General features: G+C 41.6%; 1 protein-coding gene across 1 annotated transcript; it reads right to left on the reverse strand.

Annotated features, from left to right (window-relative positions):
* Window positions 1-16,713: 16,713 nt before the first annotated feature.
* On the reverse strand, window positions 16,714-17,464 carry LOC125549095 (flowering-promoting factor 1-like protein 2). The gene has a single exon (XM_048712582.2). The coding sequence runs from the start codon at window positions 17,349-17,351 to the stop codon at window positions 16,998-17,000; it is 354 nt and encodes a 117-aa protein (XP_048568539.1). The 5' UTR covers window positions 17,352-17,464; the 3' UTR covers window positions 16,714-16,997.
* Window positions 17,465-18,642: the final 1,178 nt, after the last annotated feature.

The raw sequence follows: 18,642 nt of genomic DNA on the forward strand, positions 1-18,642 counted from the left end.
CCCTTGCAGTTTCAAGTCTAGTGGTGGACATGCAGCTGATCGACAACCCAGTTGTAGTCGCATTGGGGGACACACAATTGCATTCGGGTTGCAAATGTTGGAAATATGCCCTGGGGGCAGTAATATTTGTATTATTTATTTCCACTTTATAATTAAATGTTTATATTGTATGCTATAACAACTATGGTTCTTAAATATGTGATTCAAAGGAAAACTCACAGGCACGTGTAGAATATTAAATGGAGTGTTGCATGATGGTTATGATTTCCTGATCATGGGCATACGTTAGGAGTAACAAAGATGCCGACAACTTTGAGAGCATGATGTTAGAAGAATGATCATATTGAATTGACCCAAGTTGTTTGTTACACTTTGAGATGCATCATCACAAGTCAAAACTTCATAACAAGGAGAGTTAACAATGCTCAGTTCCTTAGACCATGAAAGTATCAAGTCACTTCATATTGGATGATACACTTTGGGGTTGCTCCAACATCATCAGTAATACGGTGATCATAACGACAACTTACAGATTTTTCAAAAAGTGTGGCTAGGGGCAATAGCTCAAGAATGGGATTTGCTCCTTTGACGATGGAGAGATATTCTTCAGGACCTCTCGACATGACAACATCTACCATCGTCTGGCCACACACATGTGACTTGGTCGTAGGGATGCCGAATAGTGATAACGAGAAAGAAGAACAAACCTGGTAATGAGGAGACCGATATAGTGAGCATGAGAATGACTCAAGAGGATACCGACATATCTCACCTTGGGTTTTGTAAAGTGTCGCGATGCAAAGGGAACATCATATGATAACCAAAGGTTCACTCAAATATCATTCGTGTGCGTATAGGGGTCAACATGGATGTCCATGGTTCCGCTGTTGATCATTGAACAAAAGGATGTTTTGTTCATGTTTATATTTCACCGAACCTATGGGTCACACACTTAAGATGAATTTGATCAGTTGAGTAGTAACTAAGTTTGGAGTATCACAGAATGTCACTGGAAAAGTTTACAAACTTCAAAAAAGTCCACGAATTTGAAAAAAAATCTTCATAAATTTGAAAAAAATATTTAAAAATTAATAAAAATATTTAAAAATTTTGAAAAATTTCCAAAGAATTTGAGAAAAGTTCATTCATTTTAAAGAAAAGTTCACAAAATTCGAAAAAAGGTTCATAAATTGAAAAAATATTTATCAATTCTGAAAAATTTTATTGGTTTTGAAAAAAGTTCGCTAATATTTAAAAAGGAAGGAAAATAGAAAACAGAAGAAAACCGGCCAAAAAAATCAAACAGGTTCCCATTGGTTATTTAAACAAGTATAAGAGAAGATAACTAACACAACCGGAAAGTTGTCCGTTTGGTTACCCGCATTGGTACACATGAAAAAAAATGATTCCCAAGTCCTCCATCTCTACCTCACCTCCTCGGTGTGGGAGGAAAGAACCAATATTCCTGATCTAATCCAATGACATCCCTCCCATGCCAGTAGAGGTGTATGTCCCCCTTGAGGGGGCCTACTGGGAGTGTCAAGCACAGATTGGTGGTTTTTAGCCTTGCTTTCATAAAGAAGCAGAGGCTGAGAAAACCACGCTAACAATCTGTCAAGAAACGGAGGTCGAGGTTTCCAAACCGATCGGCCGTTTTTCTGGTTCGGTGAAGAGTAGTTCCACTCATGAGAGTGGTTCCAATTTTATTTTTATGAAAAATGGTGTTTTTTTCAAAGTTTTTGTCTCTATGGGAAGGGCACCTTCCCTCGATCAGTGGCTTCGACCCTCATCGGTTCTAATGGATTAGTTCTTAAATATTGTTTCCCGCAATGGACCTTTTCTATAGACACGTAAGGTACTAAAAACTAGCACTACTAATACAATCTAAAGAGGATGACCTCGAAAAAGAATGCAATTAAAGATATGGCCTTCCCTCCAAGCACATATATGGATATGGAACACTCTTTTCCACCCAAAAAAAGAATAGCCAGAGATGGCTTTGTTTTGTATCAATAGGTAGCCTTCCTTGCCTATGGCTACTTTCAAATTAAAAGGTCAAAAAAGAACTTGATGTAATAGGCTCATGATGTCTACTACACAACCTTCTTCTTGTAGACGTTGTTGGGCCTCCAAGGCAGAGGTTTGTAGGACAGTAGCAAATTTGCCTCAAGTGGATGACCTAAGGTTTGTCAATCCGTAGGAGGCGTAGGATGAAGATGGTCTCTCTCAAACAACCCTGCAACCAAATAACAAAGAGTCTCTTGTGTCCCAACACAACCAATACAATGGTAAGTTGTATAGGTGCACTAGTTCAGCGAAGAGATGGTGATACAAGTGGTATATGGATAGTAGATAAAGGTTTTTGTAATCTGAAAATATAAAGACAGCAAGGTAACGAATGATAAAAGTGAGCATAAACGGCATTGCAATGCGTTGCAACAAGGCCTAGGGTTCATACTTTCACTAGTGCAAGTTCCCTCAACAATAATAACATAATTGGATCACATAACTATCCCTCAACATGCAACAAAGAGCCACTCCAAAGTCACGAATAGCGGAAAACAAGCGAAGAGATTATGGTAGGTGATGTCTACTACACAACCTTCTTCTTGTAGACGTTGTTGGGCCTCCAAATGCAGAGGTTTGTAGGACAGTAGCAAATTTCCCTCAAGTGGATGACCTAAGGTTTATCAATCCGTAGGAGGCATAGGATGAATATGGTCTCTCTCAAGCAACCCTTCAACCAAATAACAAAGAGTCTCTTGTGTCCCCAACACACCCAATACAATGGTAAATTGTATAGGTGCACTAGTTCGGCGAAGAGATGGTGATACAAGTGGTATATGGATGATAGATAAAGGTTTTTGTAATCTGAAAATATAAAAACAGTAAGGTAACTAATGATAAAAGTGAGCAGAAGCGGTATTGCAATGCGTTGAAACAAGGCCTAGGGTTCATACTTTCACTAGTGCAAGTACTCTCAACAATAATAACATAATTGGATCACATAACTATCCCTCAACATGCAACAAAGAATCACTCCAAAGTCACTAATAGCGGAGAACAAACGAAGAGATTATGGTAGGGTAGGAAACCACCTCAAAGTTATTCTTTCCTATCAATCTGTTGGGCTATCCCTATAAGTGTCACAAACAACCCTAGAGTTCGTACTAGAATAACACCTTAAGACACAAATCAACCAAAACCCTAATGTCACCTAGATACTCCAATGTCACCTCAAGTATCCGTGGGTATTATTATACATATGCATCACACAATCTCAGATTCATCTATTCAACCAACACATAGAACCTTAAAGAGTGCCCCAAAGTTTCTACCAGAGAGTCAAGACGAAAACGTGTGCCAACCCCTATGCATACGTTCATGGGCAGAACCCGCAAGTTTATCACCAAAACATACATCAAGTGAATCAATAGAATAACCCATTGTCACCACGGTTATCCCACGCAAGACATACATCAAGTGTTCTCAAATCCTTAAAGACTCAATCCGATAAGATAACTTCAAAGGGAAAACTCAATCCATTACAAGAGAGTAGAGGGGGAGAAACATCATAAGATCCAACCATAATAGCAAAGCTTCCGATTCATCAAGATCGTACCACCTCAAGAACACGAGAGAGAGAGAGAGAGATCAAACACATAGCTACTGGTACATACCCTCAGCCCCGAGGGAGAACTACTCCCTCCTCGTCATGGAGAGCACCGGGATGATGAAGATGGCCACCGGAGATGGATTGCCCCCTCCGGCAGGGTGCCGGAACGGGTCTAGATTGGTTTTCGGTGGCTACGGAGGCTTCTGGCAGCGGAACTCCTGATCTATTCTCGTCTTCGATAGTTTTAGGGTATATGGGTATATATAGGCGGAAGAAATACATCAGGGGAGCCACGAGGGGGCCATGAGGGGGCCACGAGGGTGGAGGGTGCGCCCAGGGGGTGGGCGCGCCCCCTACCTCGTGCTCTCCTTGTTGATCCCCTGATGTGCACTCCAAGTCTCCTTTATTGCTTTATTTCCAAAAATAACTTTTCCGAAGGTTTCATCCCGTTTGGACTCCGTTTGATATTCCTTTTTTGCGAAATACTGAAACAAGGGAAAAACAGAAACTGGCACTGGGCTCTGGGTTAGTAGGTTAGTCCCAAAAATCATATAAAATAGCATATAAATGCATATAAAACATCCAAGGTTGATAATATAATAGCATGGAACAATAAAAAATTATAGATATGTTGGAGACGTATCAGCATCCCCTAGCTTAATTCCCGCTCGTCCTCGAGTAGGTAAATGATAAAAACAGAATTTTTGATGTGGAATGCTACCTAACATATTTCTCTAAGTAATTCTTCTTTATTGTGGCAAGAATATTCAGATCCATAAGATTCAAGACAAAAGTTTAATATTGACATAGAAATGATGATACTTCAAGCATACTAACTAAGCAATTATGTCTCTTCAAAATAACATGGCCAAAGAAAGTTATCCCTACAGAATCATATAGTCTGGCTATGCTCCATATTCACCACACAACGTATTCAAATCATGCACAACCCCGATGACAAGCCAAGCAATTGTTTCATACTTTTAATGTTCTCAAACTTTTTCAATCTTCATGCAATACATGAGCGTGAGCCATGGACATAGCACTATAGGTGGAATAGAATGGTGGTTGTGGAGAAGAAAAAAGGGAGAAGATAATCTCACATCAACTAGGCGTATCAACGGGCTATGGAGATGCCCATCAACAGATATCAATGTGAGTGAGTAGGGATTGCCATGCAATTGATGCACTAGAGCTATAAGTATATGAAAGCTCAAAAAGAAACTAAGTAGGTGTGCATCCAACTTGCTTGCTCACGAAGACCTAGGGCATTTTGAGGAAGCCCATCATTGAAATATACAAACCAAGTTCTATAATGAAAAATTGCCACTAGTATATGAAAGTGATAACATAGGAGACTCTCTATCATGAAGATCATGGTGTTACTTTGAAGCACAAGTGTGGTAAAAGGATAGTAGCATTGTCCCCTTTTTTATTTTTTATTTGGCCTTTCTTTTTTTTCTTTTTTTATTTGGCCTTTCTCTTTTTTTTGGGACAATGCTCTATTAATGATGATCACACACTTCTATTTATTTACAACTCAAAGATTACAACTCGATACTAGAACAAAGTATGACTCTATATGAATGCCGCCGGCGATGTACCGGGATGTGCAATGATGCATGAGCGACATGTATGGAAGAATTATGAACGGTGGCTTTGCCAAAAATACGATGTCAACTACATGATCATGCAAAGCAATATGACAATGATGAAACGTGTCATAATAACGGAACGGTAGAAAGTTGCATGGCAATATATCTTGGAATGGCAATGAAAATGCCATAATAGATAGGTATGGTGGCTGTTTTGAGGAAGGTAATGGTGGGTGATATGGTACCGGCGAAAATTGCGTGGTACTAGAGAGGCTAGCAATGGTGGAAGGGTGAGAGTGCGTATAATCCATGGACTCAACATTAGTCATAAAGAACTCACATACTTATTGCAAAAATCTATTAGTTATCGAAACAAATTACTACGTGCATGCTCCTTGGGGGATAGATTGGTAGGAAAAAACCATCGCTCGTCCCCGACCGCCACTCATAAGGAAGACAATCAATAAATAAATCATGCTCCGACTTCATCACATAACGGTTCACCATACGTGCATGCTACGGGAATCATAAACTTTAACATAAGTATCTCTCAAATCCACAACTACTCAACTGGCATGACTCTAATATCACCATCTCCATATCTCAAAACAATCATAAGGAATCAAACTTTTCATAGTATTCAATGCACTTTATATGAAAGTTTTTATTATATCCCACTTGGATGCCTATCATATTAGGACTAAATTCATAACCAAAGAAAATTACCATGCTGTTTAGGACTCTCAAAATAATATAAGTGATGCATGAGAGTTCATCTATTTCTATAAAATAAAACCACCACTGTGCTCTAAAAAGATATAAGTGAAGCACTAGAGCAACAACAAACTACTCCGAAAGATATAAGTGAAGATTAATCAGTAGTCGAACAATTATGCAACTATATGAAGACTCTCTAACATTTAAGAATTTCAGATCTTGGTATTTTATTCAAGCAGCAAGCAAAACTAAATAAATTAAAATGGCGCTCCAAGCAAAACACATATCATGTGGTAAATAAAAATATAGCTCCAAGTAAAGTTACCGATGAACGAAGACAAAAGAGGGGATGCCATCCGGGGCATCCCCAAGCTTAGGCTTTTGGTTGTCCCTGAATATTACCTTGGGGTGCCTTGGGCATCCCCAAGCTCAGGCTTTTGCCACTCCTTATTCCATAGTCCATCGAATCTTTACCCAAAACTTGAAAACTTCACAACACAAAACTTAAAGTAGAAAACTCGTGAGCTCCGTTAGCGAAAGAAAACAAAACACCACTTCAAGGTACTGTAATTAAATAATTCTTTATTTATATTGGTGTAATATCTAATGTATTCAAACTCATCTATGGTTCATACCCTCCGATACTACTCATAGATTCATTAAAATAAGCTAACAACACACGAAAAACAGAATCTGTCAAAAATAGAACAGTCTGTAATAATCTGTAACTAACGCAAACTTCTGGAACCCCAAAAATTCTAAAATAAATTGCTGGACGTGAGGAATTTATCTATTAATCATCTGCAAAAAGAATTAACTAAATATCCCTCTCCAATAAATCATGGCAGCAATTCCCGTGAACGCTAAAGTTTCTGTTTTTTACAGCAAGATCAACAAGACTTTCCCCAAGTCTTTCCAACGATTCTACTTGGCACGAACACAAATTAAAACATATAAACTCAATCATAATAGAGACTAGATAAATTATTTATTACTAAACAGGAGCAAAAAGCAAGGAACAAAAATAAGTTTGGGTTGCCTCCCAACAAGCGCTATCGTTTAACGCCCCTAGCTAGGCATGATGATTTCAATGATGCTCACATAAAAGATAGGAATTGTAACAGAAAGAGAGCATCATGAAGAATATGACTAGCAAATTTAAGTCTAACCCACTCCCTATGCATAGGGATTTTGTGAGCAGACAACTTGTGGGAACAAGAATCAACTTGCATAAGAAGGTAAAACAAGCATAACTTCAAGATTTTCAACACATAGAGAGGAAACTTGATATTATTGCAATTCCTACAAGCATTTGTTCCTCCCTTATAATAATTTTCAGTAGCATCATGAATTAATTCAACAATATAACCATCACATAAAGCATTCTTTTCATGATCTACAAGTATAGAAATTTACTACTCTCCACATAAGCAAAATTCTTCTCAATCGGAATAGTAGTGGGAGCAAACTCAACAAAATAATTATCATGTGAGGCATAATCCAATTCAAAACTAAAATCATGATGACAAGTTTCATGGTTATCATTATTTTTAATAGCATACAAGTCATCACAATAATCATCATAGATAGCAACTTTGTTCTCATAATCAATTGGAACCTCTTTCGAAATAGTGGAATCATTACTAAATAAAGTCATGACCTCTCCAAATCCACTTTCATCAATATAATCATCATAAATAGGAGGCATGCTATCATCATAATAAATTTGCTCATCAAAACTTGCAGGACAAAAAATATCATCTTCATCAAACATAGCTTCCCCAAGCTTGTGGCTTTGCATATCATTAGCATCATAGATAGTCAAGGAATTCATACTAACAACATTACAATCATGATCATCATTCAAATATTTAGTGCCAAACATTTTAATGCATTTTTCTTCTAACACTTTGGCACAATTTTCCTTTCCGTCATACTCACGAAAGATATTAAAAAGATGAAGCGCATGAGGCGAACTCAATTCCATATTTTTTTGTAGTTTTCTTTTATAAACTAAACTAGTGCTAAAACAAGAAACAAAAAGATTCGATTGCAAGATCTAAAGATATACCTTAAAGCACTCACCTCCCCGGCAATAGCGCCAGAAAAGAGCTTGATGTCTACTACACAACCTTCTTCTTGTAGACGTTGTTGGGCCTCCAAGTGCAGAGGTTTGTAGGACAGTAGCAAATTTCCCTCAAGTGGATGACCTAAGGTTTATCAATCCGTAGGAGGCATAGGATGAAGATGGTCTCTCTCAAACAACCCTGCAACCAAATAACAAAGAGTCTCTTGTGTCCCCAACACACCCAATACAATGGTAAATTGTATAGGTGCACTAGTTCGGCGAAGAGATGGTGATACAAGTGGTATATGGATAGTAGATAAAGGTTTTTGTAATATGAAAATATAAAAATAGCAAGGTAACGAATGATAAAAGTGAGCGTAAACGGTATTGCAGTACGTTGAAACAAGGCCTAGGGTTCATACTTTCACTAGTGCAAGTTCCCTCCACAATAATAACATAATTGGATCACATAACTATCCCTCAACATGCAACAAAGAGTCACTCCAAAGTCACTAATAGCGGAAAACAAATGAAGAGATTATGTTAGGGTACGAAACCACCTCAAAGTTATTCTTTCCAATCAATCCGTTGGGCTATTCCTATAAGTGTCACAAATAGCCCTAGAGTTCGTACTAGAATAACACCTTAAGACACAAATCAACCAAAACCATAATGTCACCTAGATACTCCAATGTCACCTCAAGTATCCGTGGGTATGATTATACGATATGCATCACACAATCTCAGATTCATCTATTCAACCAACACATAGAACCTCAAAAGTGCCCCAAAGTTTCTATCGGAGAGTCAAGACGAAAACATGTGCCAACCCTTATGCATAGGTTCATGGGCGGAACCCGCAAGTTGATCACCAAAACATACATCAAGTGGATCAATAGAATACCCCATTGTCACCACGGGTATCCCACGCAAGACATACATGAAGTGTTCTCAAATCCTTAAAGACTCAATCTAATAAGATAATTTCAAAGGGAAAACTCAATTCATTACAAGAGAGTAGAGAGGGAGAAACATCATAGGATCCAAATATAATAGCAAAGCTCGCAATACATGAAGATCGTACCACCTCAAGAACACGAGAGAGAGATCAAACACATAGCTACTAGTACATACCCTCAGCCCCGAGGGAGAACTACTCCCTCCTCGTCATGGAGAGCACCGGGATGATGAAGATGGCCACCGGAGAGGGATTCCCCCTCCGGCAGGGTGCCGGAACGGGTCTAGATTGGTTTTTGGTGGCTACAGAGGCTTTTGGCGGCGGAACTCCCGATCTATTGTGCTCCTCAAAGTTTTTAGGGTATATGGGTATATATGGGAGGAAGAAGTACGTCGGTGGACCTCCGGGCTGTCCACGAGGCAGGGGGCACGCCCAGGGGGGTGGGCGCGCCCCACCCTCGTGGGCAGCCCGGGACTCTCCTGGTCCAACTCCGATACTCCATGGGCTTCTTCTGGTCCAAAAATAAGTTCCGTGAAGTTTCAGGTCAATTGGACTCCGTTTGATTTTCCTTTTCTGCGATACTCTAAAACAAGGAAAAGACAGAAACTGGCATTGGGCTATGATTAATATGTTAGTCCCAAAAATCATATAAAATAGCATATAAATGCATATAAAACATCCAAGGTTGATAATATAATAGCATGGAACAATCAAAAATTATAGATACGTTGGAGACGTATCAGCTCACTTCATTCTTTGAAACTCGAGTGGAGAGTCTTGACCAATTCGAAAGATCATTTGGTTGATGTTGTGGGATCATTGGCTTCTTGCTCCACGGATTTCGCTTCTGCACTTGACTTGAGAAGGGAGAAGCCTTCATGATCGGTACCAGTATCTGTTCAAGAAGTTAGTACATATGCAGGTATCGAATAAAAGGGCACTTAAAGCACTGTTTAGGAAATGCCCATTTTTTCCTACTGCTTTCTTTATCGGGTTTTCACCGTTTTGCACCGGGTTTCTTCGAGTTTTCTTCTTTTTTCTCTGATTTTGTTTAGTTTTCCTTTCTCTTTTTTGTTTTTGTTTATTTTTCTTTTTATAACACATGACTGACTTTTCATACACATTCTACATTTTTTGTATGCACCAGAAACTTTTTTATACATGTTTAATACTTTGTGAATACATATTTAACATTTGTTTAAATATATATTTTTAATGACTATTTCTTTCATACACATTGCACATTTATTGTATACATAAAAAACTTCACACGTTTAAGATTTTTCAAATATAAGATTAACAGTATTTTTAAATACATGTTTTTGAACATTTTTTCTGAATATGTGTAAGATATTTTCCAAATACATGTTTAAAAATTATTTGAATGTTAGGAAAGAATGTTTTAACTACACCAACATTTTTTACATTCTACGGAAACTTTTTAAATAACTTGACAAACATTTCTTGAAACATGTGAACATTTGTTAAAATACAAGGTATATTTTTTAATGGTACGAAGCATTTTTGAATTAAGCAAAATGAAAAATCTTGCATTGTATAAATATTTTAGGATAATACATCATGAACAGTTTTTTGAAACATTGAATATTTCTTAAAGAGCACTTAATTACATTTTTTATGCTATCAACATTTTGCTTCAATTGCATGAACATTTGTTTACATTTTATAAACATTTCTTGAATGCACGACATTTTTTGTTAAAATTTTCTAAAAAACATTTATGTTTCAAAAATATAAATATAATTTATAGAACAAAAAAACATTCATTGGAGATGCAGCGCTCTTCTTACACCAGGCTAGCTTATTTAGGGGGTGCCTGAGGCAAGCGATATGTTCATTTCCTTACGGGCAACACAAAGCCCCCCCCCCCCCCCCCCCCAATTTGATGCCACCTATTTTTTGACCTTTTTTCCTTTCTGTTTTCATGTTTTCTCTTTTTCTTTGGGTATTCTTTGTTTTTCTTTAGGTTTCTTTTATTTATAAATATATGTTCAGTACATAAAATATCATAAAATATATGATGAACAATGTTTCGATATGAGGTGAATGTTTTCTTAAATACAAGTTGTTCTTTTTAAAATTTATGCAATTGTATATAGTATTCAAGCATTTCAAAGCTTGTTCAGACAATTTTTTAAAATATTTAGTCATTAAAAATCATGTGATTTTAAAAATGATAATGTATTATTTAATAAATATTCATGTATGTTTTAAAAAATCATGTTAATAAAAGGTATCCACACTTTTAGATTTTTTGGGTTTATGAAAAGAAACGTCAAAGAACCAGAGCAGACATTGAAAACCAAAAGAAATTAAATGCTAGAAAATGAAAGGAGGAGAGCCCTCCTTAATGAACAATTTTATTTATTTATTTTTGAGGTGAGGAACCCATCACTGAAAAAGGGATGGCCCAACTCTATCGTTTCTGTTGTAGAAAAGGCACTGCAGCCCATGCAAGTACAACACCTTGTCTTAACATTTTTCTCCTCTTTTGAAAAAAGGCTCTCGCCCCGTTGTATACATAAAGCAATGACCAACAAACTTAGAATTGCATACAACATAACACCATGAACACACACACCCAAGACGGGATACAAGGGAGCTGAAGATCAGCAACGCCACCCCAAAGAACTTCAAGCCAACCATAAATGGAAAACAAAGCACCACTTGCCACCACCGCGAAGAGGCAAAGCCGACAAATGACGGAACATGGACTCCAAGACGGAGCCTTCAAAAAGGACATGATACCGGCGCATTGCTCCTGCCCGATCAAAAGATCAATTTTTTACCCGGGGCATCAACAGGACATGGAGAACCATGACCGCGCCTTCAAGAAGGCACGATGCCCTCATACGCCACCGCCGTCCCAAAGCCAGACAAGCCACAACCTCTTTGTGTTGGGAATATCTTTCTTCTTTTCGTTGCACGCACATACTCACCTGGTATGGTCCCCAAAGAACTTAACTGCATATGTGGCATTCTTTGAAGGAACAACACGCTACCGGGAGCCGAACAACCATGGACTTCTAAAGCTCCTTTGCGAGTTAAGTTCTTTATAGGTGGCTTGCTCTGTCCAATAGATGCTGGACAGCGGACCGGCTACAGAGCCGGGGACTTCAACATCATTCAACCTGCTCGGTGTGCTTGCAGGTGCCTGAAACACTAAACTACCTACTAATGCAATGCCCTTTTCCCAGGATAGTTTGGTTCATGGTTGTGCAGTTGCTACAACTACACATGGACTGCCCCACGAATGAACCTCTCCTCACGGATTGATGGGAACAGTCTCATGAGCGCACGCCTATGGCCCAGAGAAAGGAGATCAACGCCCTCATCAACCTAACAATGTTTACGATCTGGAAAGAAAGAAACAACCGAGTCTTCGAAAATAAGCATGAGCTGGAGGCGCCGATAAGATAATAGCTGAGTGGCGCATATGGCTGTTGTTAGCCTGGCGTGTGAAATAGGGTGCGGTTCGAACGACGGTCTTGTATGAAATGCAAGCGTTGTCTGAAATAGGTGCAGGGTGCTACGGCCTTTGTAAACTGTAAGCTGATCTTCTATTCTTGTCCCAATCTTATAAATCAACACGCAAAACTCTTGCGTATCCTGGAAAATAAAAACAGAACTCGCCCACTTGTCCCAATGCTAAAAGCTTGTATTGTTAATTTGCACTTAAAATTTCCAGATGCTGCGGTCTAGGCTGTGAAAGCATTGCACCTACTCGCGTTCGTATGCCATCTCTCTTAAATTAGGTAAACGCATTATAGCCACACAATTCGTACCTCCACGGCTGTAGAGAACCAAGCAATTATCCACCCTCAAGAGAATCTCTAGGTATGCCGGAATCGTCATGTCCATGGCCGAATTGTGTCTACCGTGATTTCACGGGGAGACAAGAAGAAGCAATGCAAGTGGGGGTTGGGGGATAGAGAACAACATGAAGTCAGAGGCAATAGTCTCATTTTGCAAAAGCTTCTGTGATGATTCTCGCAGTTGTCTCCAATAATACGGCTTAGGATTTAGCAAAACCGCATTAGTTTCATCCTTGGCTTTGCAGGGGCATCACCATATCCGTCTCCTCTCTCTTGCGCCGCTAATAACTCTTTTTTCTCCATTGATATCGCCGTCTTGATGATTATTCTTGCGGTCGTCACTAACCAAAGATATCGGCGGAGGAAATTTGTCATCATACAAGTTGTTGGCAGTGGCACAAAATAGCCAATAATAAGATGTGGTTATTTGTGCCGAAATGGTCCGAGCGTTGTTACTGTTTACGAAGAGAATACATAGTGAAGTAAATGTCATGGTTTATAAATAAGGCGTTGGAAATGCACATGAAAATTTTAATGTATTACAGTATTCACGATGACGCAGACGTTAACAGTGTATACTACAGTATGTTCTGATATATTTTAATGAAAACATATCCGGCGCTTCTCTCTTGCGCCGCAAACAGCTATCTTTTCTCCGCTGATGTCACCGTCGTGTTTGGTGATGATCCTTGAGGTCGTCTCTAACGGAGGATATCGGTGGAGGATATCCACGCATTAGTTTCGTACGTTCATTATACGAGCTCTTAACAATGGTACATGCTAATATTATGTGCTCATTTGGGATGAAATGGTGTGATGCCTTGACGGTTTGCAAGTAGAAAAAAACATCAAAAGTAAATGCCACTATTTCAAATATGAGATGGGACGAATTTCTCGATAAAGTGATGGAAATGTGGAGTGCCCATAATGACGGAACACTGGTTAATTGATTTATGGAGGTGGATGAACTCCTAACCCTCAACGGGAGACTACGTTTGATAACAAGGTGCCTACGGTAGGACGATGTGTTATTGTGTGAGGGTGGTGGTATGACAGCGTGTGTGTTCATATTGTACTAAAAAAAATCATGGGCACTGCTAGGCACCGGCGCACCGACCGAAAATTTCGGCCGGTCCAGCCCTAGCCACTCGAGAGCAGCGCAGTGGTTGGATCTGGAGAAAAAAAATTGCCCCAGCTTCTTCTTCCTCTGGTTCGATCCCCTCGCTCGGGCTGCGCCGCGCCGCGTCTCCTATCCCTTCCGATAGCCGTCGTCGTCGCTGGTCCGCACCCTCGCAGGCCATCCCCGTCGCCGGTCCCTACCCTCGCCGCCCGTCCCCGTCGCAGCTACGAAACCTCGCCGGCCGTCCTCGTTGTCGCCGCGACGCATGAAACAAAACTACATCTGCGGGTGCAGCTTGCAGCGGCGACGCTTGTAGCTCTCCCCGGTTGTTGCTCCGCCGCCGCGACTCACCATTGATGCTCATCGTTGCATGAAATTGCGTCGACGGCAGTTACCAAGCAATCAACTGTGATTGCATCTGCGGTGGCAACGCACGCCGGTTGAAGCTTTTCGCACATACGATTGAAGCTTTCTCTACAATGGATGCAACTTTTTTGATTATGCAGTGTATGCAGTGGCGGAGACAAGGGGGGGCGAGCAGGGGCCTGCCCCCCCCTAACGATCGAGGAAACCACGCATTAGTTAGCCATAAACGTACCAATTTTATCTACTTGCACGTACTAGGCCCCCCCTAATCTCAAGCAATATGGAGAAAAGAAAAGGTCCATGAGAAGCCACGTACTGGGTCCTCCTTGTCTCAAGTATAAAAACAGGAAAAAGAATAGGCCCATGAGATGCCTACCGGCCTCTACTAAGTCTCATAGGCCCTTTCTCAAAAAAAAAACTACATCTCATAGGCCCTAGTGTACTTAGACTCTTTTTTGTGAATGGTGTGCAGTTAGACTCTGCCGTGGTTGTCTCAAAAAAAAAGTTAGACGCTGCCGTGATTAACGCAGGCAGTTAGCGATAGCGCAATCAATTATTGTATTATTATTTTCAATTCTCATCTTGTACTGTATATAGCAAAATTATATAAACAGATTTTTGCTCTTTTGCTTGCGTGATGTATGACGCCAATTCTGAAAATTGTAGATCAGCGGTTATAAAGAGAAAATGCCGTCAAACATCGGAAAAATTATTTCATTTTGATGCATGGTTTGATGGAAGACGACTTCGCTTTGGCATTGCATGATAATCCATATGGAAATAAGGTTTAGCAGCTAAATTCTCTTCCGATGAAACTACTTTTCCTTTTTATTTTACTGACATCGTAGAGTCAGATTTAAACTTATACAAATAAAACATGTTCTACAACGCCTAAGTGATAATTTTTTTATAGTATTATGGTAGATATTTTTACCATTTTATATAGCGTCGAAGTGGTAAATTATTATATAAAAGCAAAATTGTTTTTATTTGCATTGGCCCCTATGTTGAAACCGTAGCTCCGTCGTTGAACTTGGCCCTCCCTATACTCAAATCCTGGCTCCGCCTCTGAGTGTATGGTTGTAGCTTTCTCTTTCAATGGTTGTAGCTTTTTGCATCTATGGTTGAAAATTTTCTATCAACGGTTGCAGCTATTTTTCTTTGTAGCAGTCCTGGTTAATGCTTTCCCTATCGTTTCGGTTGAAGCTTTTTTCATCAAGGGTCGTAGCATTTTATGTCAACGGTTGTAGCAAAAAAGTTATTCGCTTCCAGCAAAAAACCTTGCCGCTGCAGCCTGCCGTCGTCATTGTAGCAAAAATGTTAAACGGATGTAGCTTTTGCGGTTGCCGATTGTAGCAAAAAAATGACGTGGTTGTAGCAAACACAAAAAAAAACAAAAAAAGTTTCCAACGTTTTCAGAAAAGCTCCGACTGTGGTTTGGAAAAGATTCAGTCGTGTATAAAAAAGCTTCATCCGTTAAGAAACAAAGCTTCAACCAGGCCTGCGACCAGAGAAAAAGTTGCGAACATTGACAGAGAAAGCTTCAACCGTATATAGGAAAAGCTTCAACCGGCTACCGGCGATGGAAAAAGCCGTGGTTGCAGCCCACAGTCACCTCGGTCATCGCCGTCACACACCCCAACCTCTGCGGGGTTCAATCAGCGTCGCCGTGGTAGCACCCTGTCGCCCCGGTTGCAGCATCTCTTGTGGTCACCCCCCTCGGTCGCCGGCGAGATGGGATGGTCACCGCCTAGAGCCATGGCGAGCTTCGAGCGGGGAATGGAGGCGTGGTGCTGTGACCAGGCGGCGGGGGGGGGGGGGGGGGGGGGGAGGGGGGAGGGGGCAGAAGAAGAGGGCGGCGCGCGCCCCCGGCGAGCTGCGCGAGATGTGGGGGAGCTGCGATGAAGGAGATGCGAGGAAGCGGGAGCGACCGGCCCAATGTTCTGCTGGTGCCCCGGCCCCAAACATTTGCCAAAAATCATTCCGAAGTGTAGAGCTTGTGTTTGGATTTCCTCAAACCTGCGAAAAGTTGCACCCCAGAATTCTTTTGACGCAAAATCCCAGGAACCAAGCACCATGTCAACCTTTCTTCTTTTTTCCGTCCGAAATTCAGTTTAACAAAAATGACGTTATCCAAAAAATGTTTCAAATGTGTAATATGGTCAGAAACTGCACGAGCATTCACAAAAAAAAGAAAGAAAAGAGAAACACCGAGTACGACACAACATAGTGGATACACCACCACTAACGGCACATACTCACACAACATTGACCAGAGTCGTGGTCGCTTTAAGAATGACGAAGCCATAATAGACGTCTCGGCGGAAACATCACCTTCTACTGAATAATATTCCGCCTTATGAGACACGGCTACATTTGGTTTGCTCTCCGGTACAACGGTTGTATAACTACCCCGCTAAAACCATTCAACCACATGTTAGTTTTGAGTGAATATTTTGTGATGGCCTTCCCATATTATTACCACACAAGCTTGACGAGCAAGTGGCAAGTGATGCACAAGGTCTCTGCACATCGATAGCCTAATACTAGTACATATACATACACACGTATATACGTGCAGGGTACGTACACACAGACACAAGGAGGACAAGTTAAACAGCGGAGATCGATGACGACATGGATGCGACGGTGGCGGCCGCCGGCGCGCACGAGCTAGCCGTGCTTGCTTCATAGAATGGCCGGATCAGCCAGCTAGCTCAGCTAGACGTCGATGACGCGGAAGGCGTCGCGATTCTTGATGACGACGTCGTACATGTGGACGGAGCTGAACTGGCCGAAGTCCTTGGGGAGGGAGATGAGGTCGACGGAGGAGCGCTTGTGGAACCTGAGCATGCAGTCGCCGGCGGCGCCACCCCCGCCGGCGTAGTAGCGCTCCCAGCCGAGCGCGAGGAGCTTGCGCTCCAGCGAGGCGTAGGAGGCGACCACCTCCCCCGTGGGCGTGTGGAGCAGCGCCTTGCGCCGGACCGCCCCGCCGCCGGGAGGTCCCGCCGCCGACGCCGGGTGGTTCTCCACCAGCTTCACCACCCCGTTGCGGAACACCCACACGCCAGACATGGCGCTATGTGTGATATGGTGATCGCTCGCTGGGTGGCTTGGTGGCCTGGATGTGTACTTGATTAGTGTGGCGTGTGTACTTTGGTGGTTGTTGAGGCTGGGATGTGGAAAAGGATGGGGCGTGGTGGGCTATAAATAGAGGCGGCCGGTGCATTGCCGCCAGCGGTGCACTGCATGATACGTACGTTACGTCTCGATGGCGAGAGCGCACGCGCGCATGGCCCCGCCGTGTTTATTCACACTGGGCGAGACAGTGCTCGATTATATGTACTCTGGTATTTTTTTTCTAGTTAAGATCTCTATCGGATAGAGATAAGATCTACCAGTAAACGATGTGAGAAGCGGACCGGTAGAATGGTTAGAAGTATACTGGTATCTCTAACCCATCAAGGTTCAAGTTTTAGACTTAACGTTGCTGCTTTGAATTTATTCGTCAATCCCAAGAAAGAAAATTACAATCAAGACCAAAAAATCCCCTGAACTTGACACTGATGCCCATCACCTGCCTCTGCACCACAACAACAACCACAAAAAAAAAACAGATCACCTCCTTATCGGAACTTGACGCAACTTCACTACTGATGCAGTTTTGTGGATCTCCAAGGTTACTCACTAGAACCGAAGCCATTGTCGTTGAACTAATTAGACCGGGGTAACACCCTGGATATGCCGTCGAACTCTAGATCTATCATCCCGATGCCGGAGGAGAAAATCATACCTGCCTTCCACCAACCACAAACCCAACACACAATCCGTCTTCTAGATGCCGTTAATGCAGACCACTTCAGCGCGACCGCGCTGGAACAAACGTCGTCGCAACAGTACACAAGTCCGCCATAAGAATGTCGTCGCCACCACGACATGCCCGCTTGGATAGGCTAGTTCCCAAACCCATCACCACTCATACAGTTGATCGCCTTGTTGAGGAAGGAATTTGAGCTTCTTTATTCAGCATCGCTGCCACCGCCGAAGCCAAGATGTCGAATGACCCAAAATCTAAGCCACTAAGCCCCTAAAACCTAAAACTACATGATCCGGGCGCACGGGATCAGACGACCCCCCTGACCATCGACGACTGAGAGGTTGTCGGCCGACGGGAGCCACCAAAGGACGGTGCCGAAAGATTGGCCTCTCCTAACAACGGCTAGTATTCTAGTCACCTGGCACCAGAGAGGAAAACGCTTTACACGTGGCTTATGAGCGTCTGCATCTATACTGCGGTCAGTCATTGCTGCGAGCGGTGCACTGCATGATACGTGCATCGTCTTGATGGCGAGAGCCCACGGGCGCA

This window comes from Triticum urartu, chromosome 3A (genome assembly GCF_056163025.1).
Source record: "Triticum urartu cultivar PI428250 chromosome 3A, HENAU_Tu73, whole genome shotgun sequence".
NCBI classification, from domain to species: domain Eukaryota; kingdom Viridiplantae; phylum Streptophyta; class Magnoliopsida; order Poales; family Poaceae; genus Triticum; species Triticum urartu.